We start from the raw sequence: 22,155 nt of genomic DNA on the forward strand, positions 1-22,155 counted from the left end.
CTGCCACCCCCCCCCCAAGCGAGGGCCAATGGCTTGCAGCCGGCCGGGCCTCGCGCCCTCCCTTCCTCTCATGGGTCTGGCCGGCTGGCTTCGAGGCGGCGGCGACAGTGAGGCCGGCTGCAGAGCGTTCCCTGCACATGCGCAGGGAACGCTCTGTCAGTTTTGGGGGGATTTAAGTATCCCCCCGTTGTTGTTTTTTTTAACTTTTCAGATTTTTGTGTATACCTGGGGACCACCCCACGTGTGCACAAAACTCCCCCTCCCCCCCAGGTGCCCCCGGTGCGCGGATTTAGCTGTCCGCACACCAGGGGGCGACTTGGCTATTAGATATATAGATTAGGCATCAGTGATGATCTATTTCTGCAATCTGGCAACTCAGAACTGCTTCAATATTTTGCAAGCATATGGTCCTCATACTGGACTCACTCTCACACAAAATTCTGAAGTATCGTTCAACTTTACATCTCCTGAAAAAGATCTCAATCTGTATTCCCCTGGAAAATTACCATCTTCAGTCCTCAACACAAAGCTTCCCCCAGTTGTATGGATTTGGTAGCTACATTGCAAACCAGATGTTGCTGAAACAGCAAATAAAAAGATCAGTCAAGGTAACCCAATTTGCACCGTGAGATCAGGGCATCTGATGTCCCTAACCATTCAGGAAGCTGAACTGCAGAGCACAGCTCAAATCCATCACACCTACTTAACAAGAGAGATCTAGACTGTCACTTGGGGGGAAATGGTCACATAGATTGAAGAACTTCCAAGGGAGTCCTTACCTAGAACTAAAATAGTATGGGCTAGGGCCAGTTTATCCTCAATGCTTATTTATAGAGCAAATATAGATTCTTTTTTTTTAAGGGCAGAACGGTGGGAAAGCGTTAACTGAAAATAAGGATGGTATATTACGTGGAAGCCACTGGAGAGTTTATTTCACAGCAGAAGTTGCTATAAACAATACTCCTGTAGACAAAAAAAACACCCCAACAACACAAGAGGCTGAAATGCTGAAGAAGTGTTTTCCCCCCATTAATCATGGCAGATAGTTTTCAGTATTCTCATAGTCTTACTGCCCGGCCATCACCATGGCACTGAGCAGACCTCATGACACATTCAAACAAACGGCACTGTATGAATGAGATTTTGGAACTGTCATCGGTGACTAACTCACAAAGGTTTTATTTATAACAGATTCTTTGTACTTTTCTCTGCATGGCAGATCAAATTTTGCCAATACATCTGGCTCCCAACATAATGCCATGTAACAATGAGACTGATCTTCCATCTTCATATGTGAAAAGCTTTGTAGTTCTATTATATTTCAGTTAAGGTCTGACAATACATCTGAAGAAGACAATGCATCTGAAGAAGGTGGCTCTTGTCTTCAGGAGTTCATCCCACAACAGACTGACTGTATGAGGTACGATGGGATGTGGTTCCCTGCTGCAACAAACTAACATGGCCACCATTCCAGAATTCATACACATGACCATACAATCAAAAAATATAGCACTGTTTTTTCCCTTCATAGTTACCACATTTCAGGTCTGCAATTATGAGATTATGCTGCTAACTTTTTAAAATTAATTTAAAGAGACTCTAGCAACTATAACATCAACAATACATTGACAAACTGAATACTAACCTGTCCCAGACCAGGCATGCCTCCACCAAGTCGAAGGAGTCTATCCATATTTTCTAGAAAAACAAAAAGAAAGCATACCTAGATTCTGATGTGTTTACTAAGTTGTTCTTCATATAATTCACCGTCAGTCACTCAGTATGTAAAAAATATTGGTAGTAATTACAACACAACATCAGACTTCCTGTTAATTAACACCACATATTAATTCAAGAAGCTGTCTTCCATGCTAATTAACAACCTTACTTTAGATGCATAGGTTTTGGGTTATCCCCAGTTTTGAAAAAGACAAGTATTTCTTGTTATAATCTGGGGGGAAAAGTTTGCAATCATTTATTTCCTCCCCTGCTACTTACCTTGGGAAGAAACATCTGCATACAAAAGTAGAGAAAACTCATCACCGTTTGAGTTTCCTTTAATTTGTCTTGAGTACATCAATATAAAAATAATTCAGAAGTGAAGATTTTTAAAATCCTCATTAGTAAGTTCTGTGCTAATTAACTTACAGCTTGTCAGTTATCATCAAAACTGCATGTGAAAGACGCCGAACAGATTATAGATTTCCGAATTAGCATCAAAAGCTTTTTTTAATGAACTCATTACACCAAAAGAACACTGTAAAGTAAACATTAAATGCCTTTAGTTAAAGTACTAAGAACTATACTGTCAATTCCCTACATTTCAAATCGTGTTAAATATGGAATGCTGGAGAAAGGCTAAGCCACAAACACTGTGACATTTGTTATTTTGCTTTAACATTAACATTTTGAGATATGACATGCCACTACAGGTTCTTGAAATTCAAAATATCTTAACTAGCAGCATACTTCCATAAGTGATGGTCTAAATTGCTGTTTAACTTTTTCAAGCCAGACCCACCAGAATCCAATCCCAGAATGCCAAGATTTAAAATATCATAATCTCTTTTTCTACACTTTGTATCAACAGAAAGCATCTGTGCATGGTTGAGCTCACTGGTATAGGCCTGAGTGGGCGCTCATTACTTCAGGATAGCAATAATGCTTTTTCTGGGAAAATATTACTTAGATAAGTTTCCAGAAAATAAACGATAATTGATTTAAATAAATAATGTTTGCAAAAGAAGGCAAATACACCATGGAAAAGCCCTGGAGTTCGTCAATGCTTCATATCCCACACCGAGAACATTTTACAAGATTTTGTTTTTGCAAACATTTTCCATGGAGAATTTTCCATTTTGCAAACATTTTCCATGAAAACTTTTCCACCCCACATCACTGCTTCAGGGATGCTCAACTCATAGCACTTCTTCAAGGACACGCTACACTGTAATGGGACTTAAGGAGGAAACTTTGGATTCTCCCTTTCTCTCTCCATATATATATTTCCCTAAGGTATCTATCTATAGGATCCTAAGAAACCAAAACATGATAGTACCTTTTAGGCTACAGATGCTAATTTTATGCCCCCAAGCATTTCCCCTCTGCTCTAATTAAACAGATTACAATATGCATTCTGCCTTTGCATCCTTCCACCTTCTGACAGGGATAAAAAGACTCAGATCTCCATTTCTACTGGTACTTGACAAAGGGAGCTTTGACTCTTTTTTTTAAATAACATTTTATTGAATTTCAACAGGTTTTATAAAGCAGAAACAGTTTTTACACAGGTATAACGACAATAAGAACATTAACACTAGTATCGACTATGAGAGGTGAATGACAACACTGCCTATGTAAGAAAGAAAAAAGAGAACTCCAAACCTAATAACTTCATGCACCAGTAGCAGTAGTTTCCGGAGTTTATAAAAGCATTACCTCAGTATTATGCAAAGCCCATTTTTCACAAATCATCTTATCTGTTTCTACTTTTTCTAAGAAAGGAAACCATTTGTCTAATGGGTCTAGCATTAGCCTCATCATTACTGTTCTATCCGAATACACCGCACACTTTTCTAGGGTAAAATAATCCCATACTTTGCTTAACCACTGGTCTAGTGTGGGGGGCATTTCATTTTTCCATTGTTGAGCAATGGTTGCTTTCGCCGCTGTCAATAAAGTTAAAATCAGATCTGTACGGATTCTGGGGATCTGAGCCTCTTCCAAAAGGTTTAGCAGAATAATGGCTGGATCCATGGGGATACTGCAGCCTGTAAAGTATTTTATGGATTGCAGTATTTGTTTCCAGAAATTCTGGACGTGAACACATTCCCACCACATGTGAATAAAAGAACCCTTCGAACCACATTTCTTCCAGCATAATGGGCTTATGGTAGAGAACATGTGTGCTAATCTGACTGGCGTGAGGTACCATCTGAATAAAACTTTGTAAGCTGCAGCCTGAATCGTTAGAGATCTGGAGATGCGGTTTGTATCACGCTATATCTTCTCCCACGTATCTTTTGGAAGAGTAATGTTTAGATCTTTTTGCCACACTTGTTGGTACGTAGTCAGATGGTTAGTATGGAGCTCAGATAAAATTGTATATATTTTAGATATAAGTCCTTTCTTTTGACAATCAGTGTATTTAAGAAGATTTTCAAAATCCGATAACCCAGAGTTTGGAGAAGTATCGTCACTTGTGGTAAGTACTGATTGTAATAAATGTTGGAGTTGCATATATTCGAACCATTGAATTTTAATCTTGTACTTCTTTTCCAGTTCGTTTTTAGTTAAGGGGTGTCTGTTACGGGTAACATCAATTAGTCTTGTGATTCCCGCAGACTTCCAAACTTTGAAGGACTGTTCCTCAGTGGCCGGCTGAAACCACGATTATCCTGTGAAAGATCGAAGCACCGAAGACTGGGAAACCAATCTGTCTTTAATTAAGTACCATATTTTAAGCGTTGTGTTGAGAAATGGATTGCTTAGATAATATTGAATCTTTTGGAAGCTTTTTTCCCACAATGCTTCCTTAAAGGTCTTCTGGAATAGGTAAGTGCTTTCAATTGTCATCCAGTCCGTCTCTGGGGAGGCATGATAATGCCAAACAAGATTCGTTAGGGTGGCTGCTATGTAATATCTCCTTAGGTCCGGAATCAATAATCCTCCTCTACGAACGTGTCTGCTCATTACCGACGATCTAATTCGAGGGGCCTTGTTTTGCCAAATAAAGTTTTCTATAAGGTTTTGCCAGCTATTCAATAAATAAGGGGGTATATAAATTGGTATGGCACGAAAGTGAAAGAGAAATTTAGGGAGAATAAAGCTTTGACTCTTGAAAGCTCATACCCTAGAAATCTTAGAACGTAAGAACATAAGAGAAGCCAATGTTGGATCAGGCCAATGGCCCATCCAGTCCAACACTCTGTCACACAGTGGCCAAAAATACCAGGTGCCATCAGGAGGTCCACCAGTGGGGCCGGGACACTAGAAGCCCTCCCACTGTTGTCCCTCCCCCCCCACGTACCAAGTATACAGAGCGTCACTTGCCCCAGACTGAGAGTTCCTATCTATACCTTCTGGCTAATAGCCACGGATGGACCTCTACTCCATATGTTTATCCAATTCCCTCCTGAAGCCGTCCATGCTTGTGGCCACCACCACCTCCTGTGGCAGTGAATTCCATGTGTTAATCACTCTTTGGGTGAAGAAGTACTTATTTTTATCTGTTCTAACCCGACTGCTCAGCAATTTCATTGAGTGCCCATGAGTTCTTGTATTGTGAGAAAGGGAGAAAAGGACTTCTTTCTCTACCTGCTCTATCCCATGCATAATCTTGTAAACCTCAATCATGTCACCCCTCAGTTGCTGTCTCTCCAAGCTAAAGAACCCCAAGCATTTTAACCTTTCTTCATAGGGAAAGTGTTCCAACCCTTTTATCATTCTAGTTGCCCTTTTCTGCACTTTTTTCCAATGCTAGAATAGCCTTTTTGAGGTGTGGTGACCAAGAACTGTACACAGTACTCCAAATGAGGTCGCACCATCAATTTAGAAAAAGAGAAGAGTTTGGATTTATACCCCACCCTTCACTACCCAAAGGTGTCTCAGAGCGGCTTACAAACTGCTTTCCCTTCCCCTCCTCACAACAGACACCCTGTGAGGTAGGTGGGGCTGAAAGAGCTGACAGAAACTGCTCTTTTTCAAGAACAGCTCTTATCAGAACTACAGCTTGCCCAAGGTCATCCAGCCAGGTGCAAGTGGAGGAGTGGGGAATCAAACCCGGTTCTCCCAGATTAGAGTCCGCACACTTAACCACTACACCAAACTGGCTCTCTATACCATGTTTAAGTTACATGGTTGAAGTTACCATATTGAAGGTGTAATGAGAGAAACATGTAACTTCTCAGTAACTGGCCACTCAGAAGACAGTAGAGTTAGCAGGAACACTAAAGAACCATCTTACAATAGACTAAATCATGTTCCTTTCACTCTGACAACTTAGGATCAGCTAACAGGTAACCAGTAATGCTTAAGTCTGTCATTTGAGACATGAGGACTGAATCAGAGATACTTCTGTAATACAAGTGACCAGCAAATTCAGCAATGACCACTTTTTTTGGGGGGGGGGTTGCTCCATTGAACCAGCAATAGGTACACAGCTTTTTAATGAAAATGGAGTTTTTATATCAGAGTCAAGGTACCGTGCTATTGACTATCATAGCAAAAAATCTTTTGGCATAGGCTAGGGAAATGACAAAGTAAACTGTTCTGCTCCTGCCTACCTTAGCAATGCAAAGAATGTTTTCTCAAATGTGTTATGCCTGTGCATCCCAATTCATGAAAGGAACATGATTTAGTCTACTAAAGGATGGTTCTTTAGTGTTCCCGTTTGACTCCACTGCCTTCTGAGTAGCCAGTTACTGAGAAGTTATGTGTTGCTGTCATTACACCTTCAATGTGGTAACTTCAACCATGTAACTTAAACTCTTGGGTTTGGATCCTATGGTCACCTTTGGTTTCTGCAGCAGAAGCTCCTCTGACCAAAAAAAAAAAAAGCTTTTCCAGCTGCAGAGGATGACTTCTGTTAATTCCCCCCTCCTGCTGTAGTCTTCCAAATTCCCTCCACCTCCACACTTTTCCTCCGGATTTACAGAACTCAAGAAGCACAATTTGGGGAGGCAAAGAAGGCTGCAGCGTGAGGGTGGAAGGCAGGGAAGATGCCTTCTGCTAGCATGACTCCACTCGCATTGTTCTGGGCCCAAGCCATAATTTTCTCAGTATCATACCCACAGCCTCAAGATCACCAATTAATGCTAGCTACACCATTTTAGTGACAGACTGGCATTTGTCCTGTGTCCTTTCACAGTTACAAAAAAGTTAATCTTATACCACCAATAACATAGGCTCAACTTGGACTTAAGAACTATTGCCAGTATCTAGTTGCAAAGCTGTTCAGATATGCTGGACAACAGAATGACATATCTAGAAAATATGTTGTTTTATCTACTGTTGTTCACCACCCTGAGCCATGTTTACAGGGAACGGGCAGTACAGAAATCAAATTTAATAAATAAATAATAAGCAATACAGTGCTCAGGAATCTAAGAAAATGATTTGAATCATTCTGTTCCTAATTTGTACTCACCTACTCAGTTCTAGTCAGGACTCCCGAGTCTTGATGCCAGTGAAGTTTTATTCCTATGAACACAGAAAGAACGACAGGCAATGAGAAAAGTTCCTTAGCTTTGCATACTGCAAGTCATACCCATGACGCCATGGACACACCTTTGCTGAATTTCAGACAGGTTAAAAAAATCCTATGATGATACACACAGTGTATTTAACAGCAGAACACTGCATGGTGGGTTGCTGGAAAGAATCTAGCTCCTGTCAGTGAGCACCACAGAACGAAAAAGAGGATATGGTGCCTTTAAGAGATGGCATCAGGGGCAGAGGCACTGGGCTGTCAGCTGCAAAACTGTGCAAGCATACATAGACACTGGATGGACAGCAGAAACCAGCAACAGGGAAGGTGATGATGTCACTTCTCTCCCCCCCCCCAACTAGGGATTCTGCAATCTATTTGATTGCTGTACGCCTGCACAGTGCTCCAGCCAAGACCCCAGGGCCTCCACTACCCTCCAGTAAGGCCACAACATTTTCTCCTTCCTTCAGCAGCACTCAGTGGCAGGAGATTAAACTCTCCTAGTAATGTGACATGTGAACCACTACTGCAGCAGAGGCTTACTTATTCATTCAAGGTGAGGCAGGAGAATAAAACATCCGTTGAAGAGGCAAAAATGGTATATTCACACACAAGTTGGGAGAAAGTCATACTGACTCAATTATATAAAGATATTGGATTCACTACTTAAGTAGCTTAACCAGAAAGGCACTTACACATTCACTCACAATCTATATATGAACATCATACCTGCTAACATACTTTTAACAGACCCTCAAAGATCTAGAAGGTTTGGGACCAACATACCTGAAAGAGCACCTACTCTCTTATGAACTGGCCCGACCACTAGGATCATCTTTGTAGGCCCTGCTTTAAGTGTTTTGGGTACCCCCACCTCCTGAGATTATGCAGGTGGCAACTCGGGAGAGGGACTTCTCAGTCATGGCACCAAAGCTCTGGAACTCTCTCCCAAAAGAGACTGGTCTGTTCCTTTCTTCCGCTAGTGAATAAACAGTTTGTTTTGTTTGGCAGTCCCTCAACAATCCCTCCTTCCTGGCCAATGTTTTACGGTAAGTGCTGTTTTTACATTTTGGTACATATTTTAACTCCATTTTTAATTTGCTATAATGATGTGTGTTGGGGGGGGGTTAATTTCAATGGTTTTAAAATGTGATTTCATCATGTATGTTTTAAATTGTTAGTCGCCTTGGTGGCACTTGTGAGAGCAGAAAGGTGGGACATACCTTTTGTAGAAAATGAATAACAACATAATAATTTGGTGCAACATGGCAAAATATCTTAACATAGTCGGTGGCTTGGATCCTGCCTAGAATTCCACAGGTGCAAAGAAGCGGTAATTTTCACTGATCCTCTTCTTCCTCTGGGAGCACTTTGATGCCGCCCTAAACTATTCCTGGGGGTCCCCAACCCCCCGGAGCAGCATTTGGTGTGTGTGTTTTGGGCTACCAAAGGATAGGAGAATTGGCAAGAATACTCTCCTGTGGAAATCTAGATGGGTTAGACGCTCATGATGTGGCAAAGATCAGATAATGTTAAAACTATGAGAATTTATATGCTCAACCAGGCTCCAATTACTTGCTGCATAAGGTTAACATACTAAGGCCAACAAAGAAACATATTAGCTGAATTATAGCGAACTCTTTAGAGATGGCCTGAATGATACCCCTGAGGTAAAAAAAAAACCCAGCTTCCTGGAGGAATATTAGGCCATCACATGTCCCATTCTAGCCAGGTTCAAGGGTACATACAACAACACCAAGCCAGGAACAAGAACATCTCGGACATTCTTGCTTAAATGGGTTGGCAAGTTACACGGGGTGGAGATTTGGAGGCTAAAATGAGATGAGGGAAACAAAAAGTCAAGCTCCTGCCCAATCCCCTAAATTCAAATTAACGGCAAGTCTGCACCAGCTCTAAGAGACTTGGATACCAGCCTTTATTAGCTATTTACAGTGGCTAAACATTTTATGAAAGCTGAAAAACGTTTTTCACATTTTCATATGGACAAGTTTTTGCAGATGGATGCTGTTGAGGTGCCAAAAAAATAATACTTAATGAACAAGTACACCAGGAGTTCTCCACAAATGCAAGAGGATCTCCAATTATCATAAGCTTTCCATATGCAAATATTTATGCATAATGCAGTATTGTTTAAATAGCTATCCCAATGCAAAAAGCTACTTAGAATTTGCTATGTTTAGATGAAACCAAGCAATGCAAACATGCTACACTTGATTTGCTAAAGCTTCGATTAGCGGCTTTAGTTATACATTCTTCACCAGGCCATGGGCTCCCTTACACACATCTCTTTGTTAACTTCATCATCAATCTATCTGACCATTCTCTCTTCAGACACCCTATGAGGGGCACAGAAGAATGTGACTTTAGGAAGAACCAAAAGCATCCCATGTGGCAATCAGAGACCTCCCTGTATTCTGAACCTGATTCAGGGCAGAGTAAGAGAATATCGTAACTCTTTCTCAGATGGGATATTCTGCAGTAATGTAGGTTATCCAGGAAAATTTTCTGATCCAAATTTAAATAATATTAACAAAATCAAAAGGCAGCAAATGCGCCATGTACAAGTCTAGACCATGTAGAAGCCCTGGAGTTTGTCAGTGCTTCATATCTCACGTTTAGCCCATCTAACATGATTGATTTGCATCACAACAGCCCTGAAAACTACAATAAAATGACTATATTTACATACGTGAGGTGGAAAATTTTCCATGGAAAAAATACAGCATCACAAAACAAGAGATGAGCAGAAGTGGTTTGCCATTGCCTTCCTCTGCCAAGCAACCCCAGTCTTTCTTGGTGGTCACCCATCCAAGTACTGATTATGGCCAGCCCTGCTTAGCTCCCAAACTCAGATGAGCCTGAGATAAGCTGGGCTATTTGGACTGCTCAGCGAAACGCAGAAATGGGGAAAAGTCACTAAATCAACATATATATCGTTCTATGTAGAATTGGGGTGAAGGATTGATGTGCTTTTATTATTTACCTCCATCAAGTAGGACTGGATAAGCTATAAATCGAAACAAAAAGGCAGCAGGTACATCCAAAAGCTCAAAACAGATAGGATAGGCTAAGCCATCACTAACATGGATGCTGCTGAACAGTGGCATACCAGACCATTCTGCTCAGCACACAGTAGCACCAGTGGGATTCAGCCATCTCCTCTGGACAAGTACACTTTTATCTCCCCACCCACCCCGATCCGAATGGTAGCACACCAACAGCATCACAGCTAGACCGTATGAGGTGAGGTTTTTTTGTTAGTTTCGTTTTTTGGCACTCAGGCCAAAAAGCTTGACTGCACAGAAACAGAATAAAAAACAAACAGCAGTAATGGAAGAGGTGACATGCAGAAGATGTACATGCACAAACTACAACAGCTCACCTAAACAAGGGAGCCTAATAAGGGAGTGTGAGATGCGTTAAACAAACAACCCTAAAAGGTGTCTAAATTACTACGAAACTGTTGCCGTTGTGTTCTCCCAATTAAAGAAGAGCCAAGAAGCCCCATTTGAAGGAGAAACAGTATGCTTAATGCAAGCTAAAAGGAACACATTGGCAAATAATACTGGCCTAAGCGAAAGCTGTTGGATACTGCAGGCATTTAGTAAAAGTAATAAGATTTTTCTCTAGTAGTTATGGCTACTACTATCAGCAATTATTTGCCACGGCAGTTGGAATTCACAGAATTAAACATTTTATGAACATTTGGGGGGGAAGGGGGAGAGACAAGAAGATTATACTTGTCCACACCCACTGGGAGCAAATAAAGCAACAATGCTATTCATGATTATCTTGCTGTGGCAGAAATGAGCTCTAAGGCAGCAAGAGAGATGCAAACCTTCACTGAGCCATCACACTGAGCAGCCTGACACTACGCACTATGGGTCAAATTTAACAAACTGCACAGGAGGCTGGTTACAATGATAATTTAACAATCATAAAGCACATTGAGCACTAAACCACACAGAAATAAACATTAAACTAAGGCACAAATAGCAATAACTCAAGCTGCTGGAAAACAGCAACTCATGGGGGGGGGGGGGGGGGGAAGAAAAACAGGAAATTAAGTATACTTCGATCCTCATGTAACTGTTTCTACTCTGTTAGGCAACATTCCCAGCCTCTGCTGACACCTGTTTCCACTATTTTACATATCCAGACCTTTTTTGGGAGCTTTCAAAAATGGTCTACCCACCCAGTGGCATTCACTAAATTCAATCTGGTCTTAAAGCAGCTGCTCCAAATCCCAGTCTGGTCATGTGTGTGTAAGTACACTATTTTATATACATATACATACATATATATATATCATACCCATTCTCTTACGCTCATACCAACCCTGCAGGTAAGTGGTCTGAAAGAGACGTTGGTCCAAGCTTCCATGGCAGAGCAAAGATTGCAACTCAGACTTTTCAGATCCTAGCACAGCTACCACATCACACTGGCTCTCCTTGATCATTTCAGATGAACAGCTATGGCTGCGGTCACACACACTGAAATAATCCACTTTCAATCCACTTTTGAATTAGATTTTGCCAGTTCACACCATGAAAATCCAGTTGGGAAGTGGATTGAAAGTGGATTATTTAGTGTGTGTGACTACGGCCTATGTTGGTCTACTACTGAAAAATGAAACCGGACTCCAGCATGTCTTTAAATACTAGCAATGTTTACTTCGCATGAAGCTGCCTTATACACTGAATCAGACTCTCGGTCTACTGAAGTCAGTACAGAGCTATTTAAGTAATGGGGTAACTTTGAGGTTATGTAGGAGATCTCTCTGATTTACTGTTGTGATTATTGTAATAACCTGGGGGGGGGGGTTGAAAGCATATTTAATGTTGTTACACACTCTGGGTCCTGACCGTGTCCGAATAAACGTGTATAAATACACTAAACTAATCAGACATACAAAGAAACCGAGGGCTTCGTTCATCGTTTTAGTTTGGCAGAGAAATCTCAAAAGAGAGCTTTTTCGAGGGATGGCGTTAAAAAAAAAGGGTGAACGAGGAAGCAAAACTCGGGTCAAACTTTACAATTCGCAAAACGGGCCAATTCGCAAGTCGCGTAATTTTTTTAAGCCCTCCTGATACTGCTAATACAGAAAGAAGTCCGTCCGTCCCCCCCCCCCACCAAAAAAAAAAAAAAGCGGAGAAGAAAATGCGGATTGACAACGCCTCTATCTTCTGCTCCATGACAGAGCGCGAACTCCCCCACCTGGGTGTCTCGTCAGGCCAACATCCGGGCACTTGCCCAGGACCCCCCTCCTGCCCTCCCCCACCTCAAACCAAGTAAAGCCTTTCCTCTCGCTCCCCGCTTAGATCACGACCGGCGTCTCTCGTGCCTAAGGCCTACCCGTAGTGGCGGCGATTCCAAGCCCCCTTCCCTCAGGCAATTCGTCTCTTCCTATCAACGAGCGCTCAGCACCACCGTCTTCCGCTCAACAGGGCCGCGATGAATCAGCCCAATCCATTCAAACTCGGTCCGCCGTACCAGGCCTCCCTCAAACACTTCCGGGATCAAGGAGCGTTCCGTCCCTTCATTTCCGTCTCTTCCCCGCTCGGCTTCCGTTCGCTCCTCGCTGACACCCAATCGTTTAGCCATAGTTGGAGCCATAGCGACGGGAAGGTCCCACCCTCCTTCAATGAATCCTCGTGTAAACAGAGCTTTGCAGCCCTGCCTCCGGCGCGCGTTCTATACAAGGAAGTGTCCGCCCGCGGCGTGTAGAGTGCGAAGGTTTGTGCTGCTCGCCACCTCATTGCGTGTGTCAAGCCAACACGTGTCAGATGTGTTTTGGGTGGATGTTAGTGGCTGATAGATCATTGGATCCAAGGAAGATTTTAAAAAAAAAGAAAGAAAAAAGAAGTGGTCTTCTAATCTTTCAAAGGAGAAGGAACCTCTCTGTCTCTCAGCCAAGGATGGACGACATTCTACACCCAGTCTGCTAACTTTCCTCATGGGTGTGTGTGTTCTGTATGCTTCTTGTGTGGTAGGTCTGTGATTACTCAAATACAAGACCAAGTATACATAGAGCATACAGATGGCAAGCTACCCTGTATAAATAAATCTTCAGGATTTATTTATTTAAGTATTTTTATCCCACTTGTCGCTTCAAAGTAGCTTACAAAATACAATGTTCTTTAATCATAGTCGGTCTTTCTCACCAAAACGCAAGGTATGCTATGTAACTCAATGCGGTTACTAGGCTGAGGCATCTAATAAGAAATATAATAGAACTAGGATTACAGAAATCTGAAAACATCATAAATTATTAAATATGAAATCTTTAAGACCAACAAAGTTTTATTTAAGGTATAAGCTTTTGTACAAAAGCTTATACCGTGAATAAAACTTGGTTGGTCTCAAAGGTGCCGCTGGATTCAACCTTCTGAATCTAAAGATGATATGTTATACATAGGGTTGCCAACCTCTGGGGGGACTGGAGATCTCCCAGGATTACAGCTGGTCTCCAGACTACATATATCACTTATTTATTATTTATTTAAAACATTTATTCTACTTCCTCTGAAGAAAATGGCTGCTTTAGAAGGTGGACTGCATGGCATTATACATTACCAAGGTCCATGCCCTCTGTATTACTGTAACCTCCACTCTCCCAGGCTCCTCCCTCAAATCTCCAGGTATTTCTGAATCCAGAGTTGGCAACCCAATTATACAATGTAGAAAATGGCGTTACATCAGTATAAAACAATACAGTGGCAGCAGGATAATGCATGCAGCAAACAGATAATACAGACTGAACACAGTGGCATAGTTCACAGTTCCATTCATTATATTTGTTTATTTAAACATTTACTGCAACCTTTCTTCCTTTGGGAGCTGAAGACAGTTTACAATAAAATAAAATACATAAAAAACAACATTTAAACAGGAAGCATAATAAACAGGAATAAAAACACAAAACCTCCCAAAGAGAACAATAAACCACATCACGGGCTGGTTCTGGGTTCATTAGCCTGGCTCACTCAGGGCCACAATGCCTTCGAAGTATCAAACTGTAATTATGAAACAGTGTATGAATTTTCCACAAGTCCATTGTCTATGGTAGACAACCAATTGAGATTGGTATAATTTCTGACTCCTACTGTGGCATACTATGACAGTATCTAGTTCGGGGGTGGTGGTGGTCATGCAGCATATCCATTACATAATCAGTATCTAGATAAAGGCAATGGTAATTTCTGAAGATCCTCTGGGTAATTTTGTTGTTGTTCTGTTTTGTTACAGACTTTAGATCTTAGGAGTCTTGAGGACACAAATTCCACATGTCCTAAAGCAATTAGGCATTTTCACGGAACTGTGTTAGATCTTTTGCAATCAGTTTTCTGTGGGTGATATATGACCAATAATTTCCCAAACTATTCACTATTCTTGTTATGATTTTGCTCAGTCCCATCAATCTCCAGACATTTCTACATTAACAGTTGTCTTCAGTGGACTTAGAAATTTGCTAAACCCAAAAAACCCAAAGAGAACAATAAACCACATCACGGGCTGGTTCTGGGTTCATTAGCCTGGCTTGCTCAGGGCCACAATGCCTTAAAAGTATCAAACTGTAATTATGAAACAATGTATGAATTTTCCACAAGGCCATGGTAGACAACCAAATGAGATTGGTATAATTTCTGACTCCTACTGTGGCATACTATGACAGTATCTAGTTCGGGGGTGGTGGTGGTCATGCAGCATATCCATTACATAATCAGTATCTAGATAAAGGCAATGGTAATTTCTGAAGATCCTCTGGGTAATTTTGTTGTTGTTCTGTTTTGTTACAGACTTTAGAGCTTAGGAGTCTTGAAGACACAAATTCCACATGTCCTAAAGCAATTAGGCATTTTCACGGAACTGTGTTAGATCTTTTGCAATCAGTTTTCTGTGGGTGATATATAACCAATAATTTCCCAAACTATTCACTATTCTTGTTATGATTTTGCTCAGTCCCATCAATCTCCAGACATTTCTACCTTAACAGTTGTCTTCAGTGGACTTAGAAATTTGCAACTCTGTTTTGGATTACGCTGTAAATTGCTTTTAATTTTCTGTCATAAACAAGCTGTTATTTTATTCCATGCTGTGTCCTAGGAACTCACGGCAGCATACAGATTTATCCCTTCCCCATTTTATCCTCGCAATAACCCTTTGAGGTAGGTCTGATAACACCCTGTCTTCAGACCTAAAAACTAGGGATTTAAATCTCACACCTTATGAACTTCTTTGATAGGTCCTTTTCCGCATTTGCCTGCCGCTCTGGATTTTCTCAGTGTTTGAGCAAGGCAATTTAAGTCCACGGCAAAACATCCCGCATTTGCCTGCCGCTCTGGATTTTCTCAGTGTTTGAGCAGAGGCAATTTAACTCTATAGCAAAACAACATCCAAATAACCTGGGGCAACAGCAGGCTGGAACCAGGCTGACCACTGAAGGGAGGTAATATAATGCAGAATGGGTACAAAACCCAGAATAAAAAGAAGGTTCAACTAGATTTTAGTGCAGAATGGGGAAAAAATCTGAATTAAAAAGGTTGGATTCAATTTTTGTGCAGAATTGCTTGGAGGACACCATGGTGAACATGGATTAAAAGGATAGTGCAGAAAGGGCCAAAGACAGTCAAATAGACAGACAGACAGACAGACACTTGTTATAACTGAGGCTTTTGGAACTACTTTGTCTTCTACTCCTTCTAGTCCTTGTGATGCCTCCTGGTATTCACTTGGACTGTTATGAGGGGATTATAGGTGTGAAGGAACCACAGAGTAGGCTTGATAAAAAACAACGCTTTTTCTCCAGCCTTCTCAGAAGTACAGTAACAAGGTTACTGGAGAGCTAAGAATTTGTAAATATTACAAAGAAGGTTTCTTGATTGACCGACTCAGACTTCTAACACAGAACCGAAAGGCTTTTAACTGTTTTTGACAAGAATAGCACTCAAATTCAACCTGTTTTCAAAATTCCTAAAGTCCCCTATGAACTCCCTGTCTAACCAGCAGACCTCCCCTAACCCTTTTTCCCACCAAAGTCCAGCAACCCCCACCTCTGTCAGTTGGCCAGGGGTTAAACTGCCAAACTGCTCCATGTTTCCCAACATTCCAGTCCACCTTTTGAAAGTTATTGGCTGAGGCTCCTGGAGGGTGTCACTTGAAACTGTCCATAGGGTTGCTAGGTCCTCCCTAGCCACTGGCAGGGGATGGGGGGTAAAGTTGCCAGGTCCAGGTTGGGAAGCTTCTGGAGATTTGGGGGTGGAGCCTGGGGAGGACACAGCTCTCAGTGGAGGTATTTTGCCATAGAGACCACCCTCCAAAGCATCCATTTTCTCCAGGGGAACTGATCTCTGTAGTCTGGAGATGAGGTGTAATTCCAGGGGATCCCCAGGGCCCACCTGGAGGCTGGCATCTCTAACTGTCCATCACAGAAGGCTAGGTTAGGAGAGAGTGACTGGTCTAAGGTCACTGGTGACCTTCATGGCAAAATGGGTATTTGAACCTGACACTAGCCCAAAACTAACTACTAAACAACACTGGCTGAAAAGTACGCAAACGGAGTGATTTCAGCAAAGCGTACTTTATTATCCGGAACAAGATGACTTTGGCCGGCTCGCAGGCCGGCTTATATTCCCCGAGAAACCGCCACCCAAAACACACCCCTACTTCCCTATAGGTTATTTACAGTGGCTGAGAGTCCCATAGGCTCTCGGCCGGGAACCTAGCCCCCTGATTGGAGTGGGCTAGGATCCGCATAGTCCATTGTCTCTTGGAGCGAAGCTCGACGTTTGTCTCTGGACTTGTCTGGACTGGATACACTACCCTGGCTCAAACTGGAAATCTCACCTAAGGTACTCTGGACTTTCAAAAGGAAAAGCAGGCTATGAATATGAACCAAACTGAGGTGTTCTTCCTTCACCATGCCTGCACCATACCACACTCACAAAGGAACCAAAAAGAGGATTCATCCTTTTGTCACTGTATCAAAGTATTCAGTCTGGAATAGCTATCAATACACCTTGAGGCTCACTATTACTCTAACAGATTTAAATCCCCACACTTTATTGAAAGAATGGAGAAAATCTGACTTTATAGCTTTTAAAAGAATCTAACCACAAAATATTCCTGCAGTGTGTTTAGGATGTAACTAGTCAGAATTAAATGATCTGGAATGTATAGCCTCAGTTCATGCCAATCATATGAGTGTGGCACAAGTTTATGCCAATATGATCTCTTTTGTGTCCGCGCTATGTGGATTGGATTAACTGGGAACCAAGCCAACAGACAATTTGTAACTCACGCAATGCTGTTACAAGATTCCAGCGTTTCACAGAGATAATCATCTGGATACAGCAACCCCTTGCAGGTGAAAGGATACACACGCAAAATCCATTGATGCAACAAGAGACTTTCTATTTATTTCCAGGATGGCGCAGTTCCAAGCCCAGAGGGAGATTTGCCTATCAAGTTACTGCTTCCGTTGACAAGAATGGTAATGCACACATGTACCGGAGGAGGATCTGGTTTTAAGGGAATGGGTTGGATCCTGCTCAAATTTTGGTGGGCATAGGGGGGCAGTTTTTGCTGAATCTCCCCTCCCCCAGAAATGCTGCTTATGGGAGAGAGAGGGAACCCCCCCCCAGGAATAGCTTGGGGAGAAACTGGAGGTATACCTTTGGGTGTGTGCCCCCCTTCTTGCATCCATAGACATCTAGGCAGAATCCAAACCAATGTGTTGTTGTTTCTGTGACCCCAATATTCTCCAGTTCTCAGTTATTTTCTGCCATCTTCCACCATCTTGAATTGTACTCTTAAGAACAGGGGTGTCAAACCTGCGGCCCGCAGGCCAGAACTGGCCCACCCAGGCCTTTAATCTGGACTGGGAGGGGGGGAGAGGAGCTAGAGCTGTGTGGGAGTATAAAGAGCGGAGGGTGGGGCTGACTCTGAGAGCAGAGAGCACAGGGCGGGGCTACCAGACTTCCCAGCCACTTCTCCAAGCCTCCGTAGTCCTCATCACAGGTAGGAGTTTGGGGGGGTCCTTCTGCTGTGATCCTTGTGCCTTTTTATTTTAAAACTGGCTTAATCCCACCACCTTTCCAGTTTAGGCAGGCACGTTTTAAGGACGGGGGAGGAGGTTTGGGACCAGCCAGGGTTAAAATATAGAGTTCTGCAAACTCAAGGGACTCCAGTTTTGCAGAGAAATATTAGTTTTAACCTTCTAATGTGGAACTCCAATAGAATAATAGCAGAACAAGTGCTGGACACCCAAAACTATTATCTCAAATCACCCTGTAAAAATTCCTGTGAGACCCTGGAGAGCCACTGCAACTTTGAGTCGAGCGGGGGTGGGGGGCTTGCAATGCACAGCTGTTTCATGCTCTTCCCCTGGGTCCTAAGCTCAGACCATTTATTTTTGTAGTTTATATTTCGGGGGGGGGGGGGGGGGGGAACAAAACCCAGTGCAAGAAATAATGCCCGTTGTGGAAATAAATACAACGAGATCTAGAAAGAGGCTCTGGGAGAGTGCTCTGGCTTTGGGCAAACAGTGTCAGTCTGCTTTTAAAACATGAACCTGGGACCTGCACACCACCAGAATACAGCAGGTTCCATATGCAACTGACATTCCAACTGCCTTGCGGGGGGGGGGAGTTTGAGGTGTGGAATGGAGTGAAGTCCAATCAGCTTCCATATGCAAAAGACCAGGTTGTCGCAGCAGTTGTGGTGTGGGCGGGACCCGGGCTTTGCCTTCTGATTGGTGGCGATATATGCTGAGGAGCAGTGCCATCAGCCATACACTAAGGGAGTGCATTTTAGAATTAGAACTTTGGCACCCACTATTCAATTATATATAAGGAGAGATATCTCTGCTATCTGGCTGCTACACACATGGCCCGGCCTGACAAAGTCCAATTTATGTCAGATCTGTTCCTCATAAGAAATGAGTTCAACACCCCTGCTTAAGATCATATTTATTATCATATGAAATAAAAAAAATTGCAAGAAAATATTTTACACCTTAGACCTTTCTACTGTATTTTCTAGATGAGCATGTACTGTAAGACCACTATGATAGTAAGATTCAGAATGGATAAAACATTGGCCTTGGGGGAGATCACTCTCCCCTTGACTGAACAGAGTGTGCTGATATACATCTGTATGAAAAGGAAGCACAGTTTGGATTTGGACAGAAAGACACAGAGGAGCAGACAGCTGTAGCTGGAGTAGAATGTCACACCATGGAGGGCCATGTGTGTAGGATCTCTCCCTCTCCCTCTCTCTGTCCCCCCCCCAAAGATATGATGTGCAGAAGCAAATTCTACAAAAATGCCATAATTCTCCAAGGATCATGCCCCTCAAAGGAAACCAGCCTGGATAAGCACTTCCCTTTAGAACTTCTCATATCTTGGAGAAGTAGAATGCACGTCCATTGGCAAACGGAGCTCACCTGGCTATTACCTTGCATCTGGTAAGTTGTACTAAGTTTGGGTGTAACAAATTTAGAGTCCAATAGCACCTTTAAGACCAACAAAGGTTTATTCAAGGTGTGAGCTTTTGTGTGCAAGCACACTTTATCAAATATGTTAGAACGGGTGTGTGGTAATGTGAAGAGCCTGGTTTATGGAATAAAAACTAGCAGGGGGTGCTTACGGTAGCTTTCTTCCCTCTGGTACTAACATTATTCACCCACTGAGCCCTGAGAATTGTGGCCATGTTTCTTCTGAAATGTGCATCTTACCATTTTGCCCATTGTCATCCCTCCCTTCTTCCTCTCTCTAGGGAGCAGTGTTCCCTCTAAGCTGAGTTAGTTCCAGCTCACACATTTTTGTCTTACTCAGGAAGGATGGCTCCAGAGCAAACTAATTTATGCAGTAGCCAGATCTCCCACTCACAGCTTTAATGCCAGTAGCTCACAAAGGCCCCGTTCATACGAGGCAGTTTGGGCCGGGAGCGGGCCGGATTGGAGGTGCATCAGACGGGTGCGATCCCACGGCAACATCTGCCTGGCGTCGCGCTCCCGCCTCCAACCCGGCCCTTCCCCCGATGAAGCGCCTCAAAGATGAACCACCTACCTTCGGTGGTTCATCCGGTTGAGCCGCTTCATCCTCCCCGTGGGATCGGCGGCGCGTCTTGCCGCCATCGCATCCCCGCTTCCCTGCCATACTGCGCATGCTCGAGCATGCGCAGTACGGCAGCCTCCCCCTCCAACGAGTGTCTTCCTCCCCAGCATCTAATTGTGCCGGGGAGCAACGGAGCGCGGCAACCGGGATCTGTGGGATCCCGCCGGGGTGTTTCTTTTTGGGACTTAAAATGGAAGAAGTCAATACGACTAAAAAGACTTTACTCTGGTACCTGATAGTGACAGCGAGAATGATTTATGCTCAGTTTTGGAAGACAGAAAAGGTACCAGAGGTTGAAGAATGGATACAAAAAGTTCTGTTCATGGCACAAATGGATAAGATTACAAAAAAACTGAATAACAAAGAAGACGATGAGTTTTTTGGAGAATGGAATGATTTTAAAATTTATCTGGAAAAGAACTGGGATGTGAAACAAAACTTAATATGTTTAGATCAATATTAAGTCAAACGATGTTATCTTTAGATTGTAATGATGAGAAACTGATATTGTTGATGATATGAAGTAATTTGGAGCAGGGGTGGAAGCATTGTGGGAAGCCATTGGAGGGAGGGGAGGAACTGGGAATGGGGTAGACAATTGATAGAATGAAAAGTTTTATATGTTGTATTCCTGAGAAAATAAAAAATTTGTTTACCAAAAAAAAAAAGAATATCCCGTTCCATGATCCTGTTGGATCCAACCAACTTTTCCACGGGCAAAATACAGAGAAGGGAGTCCCCTTTGATGACCCAAAAGGCTATGCATGGGCAGGGTTGCCAACATCCAGGTGGTACCTGGAGATCTCCCACTATTACAATTGGTCTCCAGATGACCAGTATCTGTTCCCTTGGATACAATGCCTGCTTTGGAAGATGAACTCCACAGCATTATACCCTGCTGCGATCCTTCCCCTCCCCAAAACCTGCTCCCACAGGCTCCACCCCTAAAATCTGGTATTTCCCAACCTGGAGCTGGCAAGCCTAATTATGGGATTTGCATAGACATGACTTGGAGTGGATGGCTCAGCATGCCTGGTCACTGGGGGATGCTACATCACTCTGGGAGCATATAGGTGCTATCTCCTTGAATGGGATGCCTCTCTTTGTCTTAACCCGGGAGCTGCCACCTGAGCCCTCCCCTCTCTCTCTCTCTCTCTCTACATGGCTGTCGATGGAGCCACATGTCTCTACAGGTCTCTCCTGTGGATACAATGCCCTCATACTCCCGCACACATGATGCCAAACAAGCTGGCCATGTGTGATACGGAAAGTACTCTTTAGATTAGGCTTTTCCTTCTTTCGACTACAACCTGAATGTGAACTGAATCTACTTGAATAAATGTGGCACCTTTAAGACCAACAAAGTTTTGTTCAAGGTATGAGCTTTGGTATGGGAGTCTGAAAAAGTGTGCATGCTCATGAAAGTTCATACCTTGAATAAAACTTCGTTGGTTTTCAAGGTGCCCCACTGGGCTCTAAATATGTTCTACTGCTTCAGACCAACATGGCTGACCACCTGAATAAACGTAAATTTACTTTTGGAAGATACTTCTACACTCAGTCTCTGTGACTGGGCAAACTCTGCTATGTTAACCAAATATCCCAATAATGACACATGCACAGACATGTAGGATGGGGGGTGTAGCGAGAAGGGGATTTAGGGAGAATGCATGAAAAAAGCTGCCTGAATACAACCCAGTGTTTCTTGCATGGGACTATAATGCTCAATTACCACAGAACAGCATTAAGCTAGTGTAACGCAGCCCCCCCCCCCCCCCCCCCCAGGAGGAGGCATGGGGGGACGAGAAA

At 42.9% G+C, this 22,155-nt stretch overlaps 1 protein-coding gene and 1 long non-coding RNA gene across 3 annotated transcripts in view; one reads left to right on the forward strand and one right to left on the reverse strand.

The window, feature by feature from the left end:
* The window catches only part of PSMD14 (proteasome 26S subunit, non-ATPase 14), a 70,916-nt gene extending 58,167 nt beyond the window's left edge, over positions 1–12,749 (reverse strand). Inside the window, exons 1-3 of the mRNA XM_015429639.1 lie at positions 12,584–12,749; positions 7,148–7,200; positions 1,646–1,698 (exon numbers count right to left, since the gene is read on the reverse strand). Coding sequence (XP_015285125.1) covers positions 1,646–1,693 — 48 coding nt within the window. The 5' untranslated portion in view covers positions 1,694–1,698; positions 7,148–7,200; positions 12,584–12,749. The remainder of the gene's footprint in view (positions 1–1,645; positions 1,699–7,147; positions 7,201–12,583) is intronic.
* A 133-nt stretch (positions 12,750–12,882) lies between these two features.
* The window catches only part of LOC107126128, a 16,900-nt gene continuing 7,627 nt past the window's right edge, over positions 12,883–22,155 (forward strand). Inside the window, exons 1-2 of one of the 2 annotated variants that reach the window (XR_001483061.1) lie at positions 12,883–12,964; positions 17,655–17,720. This is a non-coding gene — a long non-coding RNA (uncharacterized LOC107126128). Of the gene's footprint in view, positions 12,965–13,085; positions 13,218–17,654; positions 17,721–22,155 lie in introns of those variants that run through there. The other variant, XR_001483062.1, reaches the window with a different exon arrangement.

This window comes from Gekko japonicus, unplaced genomic scaffold (assembly GCF_001447785.1).
Source record: "Gekko japonicus isolate JY-2015 unplaced genomic scaffold, Gekko_japonicus_V1.1 scaffold590, whole genome shotgun sequence".
In the NCBI taxonomy this organism is placed as follows: domain Eukaryota; kingdom Metazoa; phylum Chordata; class Lepidosauria; order Squamata; family Gekkonidae; genus Gekko; species Gekko japonicus.